The sequence below is a fragment of the Amphimedon queenslandica genome, unplaced genomic scaffold, assembly GCF_000090795.2.
Source record: "Amphimedon queenslandica unplaced genomic scaffold, v1.1 AMPQUscaffold_7928_Cont20125, whole genome shotgun sequence".
NCBI classification, from domain to species: Eukaryota; Metazoa; Porifera; class Demospongiae; order Haplosclerida; family Niphatidae; genus Amphimedon; species Amphimedon queenslandica.
In genome coordinates this window covers 1-2,280 of record NW_003551792.1, presented here as the reverse complement: position 1 = coordinate 2,280, position 2,280 = coordinate 1, and the positions used below count along the sequence as shown (strand labels likewise).

At 33.9% G+C, this 2,280-nt stretch overlaps 1 protein-coding gene across 1 annotated transcript; it reads left to right on the top strand.

Annotated features, from left to right (window-relative positions):
- The first annotated feature begins 203 nt into the window (after positions 1-203).
- Positions 204-1,071, top strand: LOC109591536 (uncharacterized). The gene is made up of 4 exons (XM_020007253.1): positions 204-227; positions 287-475; positions 524-656; positions 707-1,071. The coding sequence occupies exons 1-4, from the start codon at positions 204-206 to the stop codon at positions 1,069-1,071; spliced, it is 711 nt and encodes a 236-aa protein (XP_019862812.1).
- Positions 1,072-2,280: the final 1,209 nt, after the last annotated feature.

Below are 2,280 nucleotides of genomic sequence, written 5' to 3'. Positions count from 1 at the left end.
AAGAAATATGAAGGTAATTATATAATGGATACAAGTACATACATAATTACATGTACATGTACATAAATCATTTTTAGTTTAAAGGGAAGTCAATATCATGGAAGTATGTCGGACAGCTCTATCAAATAAAAATTGAGAATACAGGATTGACTACTCTCCCCAAATTAACGCATGAACATGTATATCTCAATAATTACTCCAAAATGAGAGTAGATTTAGCAGCAGAGGTAAAATAAAAATGCTAATATTAAAAACAGTAATTATTGTTTCTACTTTTTATATATAGACACTTAGCTCTACAGTGGCTAAGGCGATTCGACATTTTTTGAATGATGATGCTGAAGAGACAGCAGTATTTATTGAGAGATTCAATAAATTTTTTGATATTTTGAATGTGAAGAATTACACAGAGTGTTATCTAAAGAGGAAGTATAATAAGACACCTTACAGATGGGATAAGGATATCAGACTTGAGGTATTATCATATTAATAATGATCAATAAAAATTATTAACTGCATGTAGTGGCTTGAAACTGTATTCCTTCCTTGGCTGGATGAATGGGAACAAGAAGCTAAAAGTCAAAAGGAATTGAAAGCAGAAGAAAGAAACAAATTAATTCTCAGTTCAGAAACACTGCTTGGAATTAGAATTACTTGTAAGTTGGTCTTTTAATATTGCACAATTAATTTTCTAATAATTTTATAGCACTTTCCTTCATTGAACTGATAAGGTATATATTTACAATACCAGGAGTAAAGAGTTTTCTGAGCGAGAATATATCCCAAGATCCTTTGGAAAAGTTTTTTGGCAGGCAACGTCAAAGGGGAGGAGTGAATGAGAACCCTACCACTAAACAGTTTTTGGTTAATAACCAAGCATTAAGAGTTGTTAACTCAATAAAGATTGATACGAGCAAAGGAAATACAAGAGGCTCAAATCAAGACACCGTAATTATTGATGATGGTCCTTTACAAAAAAGAAGAAGGTGTAGTAAACCCATAGCCAACACTCCACTTCTATCACCTGACGATTCTCAAAATGACATGATAAATCTCACAAGTAAAATATAAAATTTTAAATCAATTGATCTTTAAAAATTTAATCCATTATAATAGGTATTGTTGCAGATGCATTAGCCTCAAATATATTTCAAGTACCAACTAAAGAAGCAACAACAGCTATGCAATCTGCAAGAGCTCTACATGAATGGCTATCAGATAATGAAGGAATAGCACTGCAGTGCAATGATATATTTAGACAATTTTACAACCTCTGGACATCATTGCCCCCAAGAAATCATAGTATAAGAGAGCAGATTTGGCAGAGATTCACTTCTTTTATATCATCATCTGAGTACACACTCATATGGCAAAGCTTATACAGTTTAGCAAGTGTAAAAAAGTCATCCGTTCTGTCACTTTACCTTACCTATTTCTTTTTCGTCAAATTCTGGAAGAACAAGTACAGCATTGCCGACAATGCCACTGAAGAGCAACAAGTTACAGCTATCACTGAAGACGAAAAATGCGCACTCTGGTACATTGCTGGATATCTCATTAGAAAAGTTAAAGGAAAAGTAGGAATGTTACTCGCAGAAAAGATGGAGATGTTCTTAGAGGAAGTTGATGATGTCATAGAGGATGATACCACCTTGGAAGAAGACATTCAGCATCCAAAGAAGTGGCTAGAGTCAATAAATAGGGGTGGACTCGTAAAGTGTTCCAATGATTTTTATGAGCATCTACAAACAGTGGAAAAAGAAATACGCCAACTCATATTACCATCTTCTAAGTGTGTACCTTTGTTAGAGACGACTACCGATCTGCTAAAATCAAGAAATATCGAGGAGTCCTGGTCATCTGTATCACAAGGATTAGACATCGGAGACTCGGCAAAAATACATAGCCTAGTCATAGAGGAGTTCTTGAAAGTTAGATGCTTCGGCCACACCAAAATTTTTTTAGAGCTCTACAAAAACACCAAAAAGAAGAATCTTCAGAAAAGTAGAGGTTTCAGAACAACATTACTTGCTACATCTACTACTTCTACGTCTGAATCGTCTCTATAATCATAGCATATAATACTCTAATAATAATTATTATTAATATTAATGCAATGATATTAATTGAAGAACTGATAATTAGAAAAAATTATAGAATAATACGGTATTAGCAACTAGCATTTCCTGCCGGGAACGGTGGTTTCCTATCCCTTTCATTTACTCTAATATCTATGATGGATCCAGCCCATATTGACCACACCTACATTACAATCGTCCA

What these genes read in the sequence shown, in the direction of transcription:
- LOC109591536 (XM_020007253.1), top strand. Translation starts at nt 204, where the DNA reads ATGAGAGTAGATTTAGCAGCAGAG. An exon ending in GAGTAGATTTAGCAGCAGAG is followed by an intron (nt 228 to 286) that starts GTAAAATAAAAA and finishes TTTTATATATAG; the next exon opens with ACACTTAGCTCTACAGTGGC. An exon ending in ATAAGGATATCAGACTTGAG is followed by an intron (nt 476 to 523) that starts GTATTATCATAT and finishes AACTGCATGTAG; the next exon opens with TGGCTTGAAACTGTATTCCT.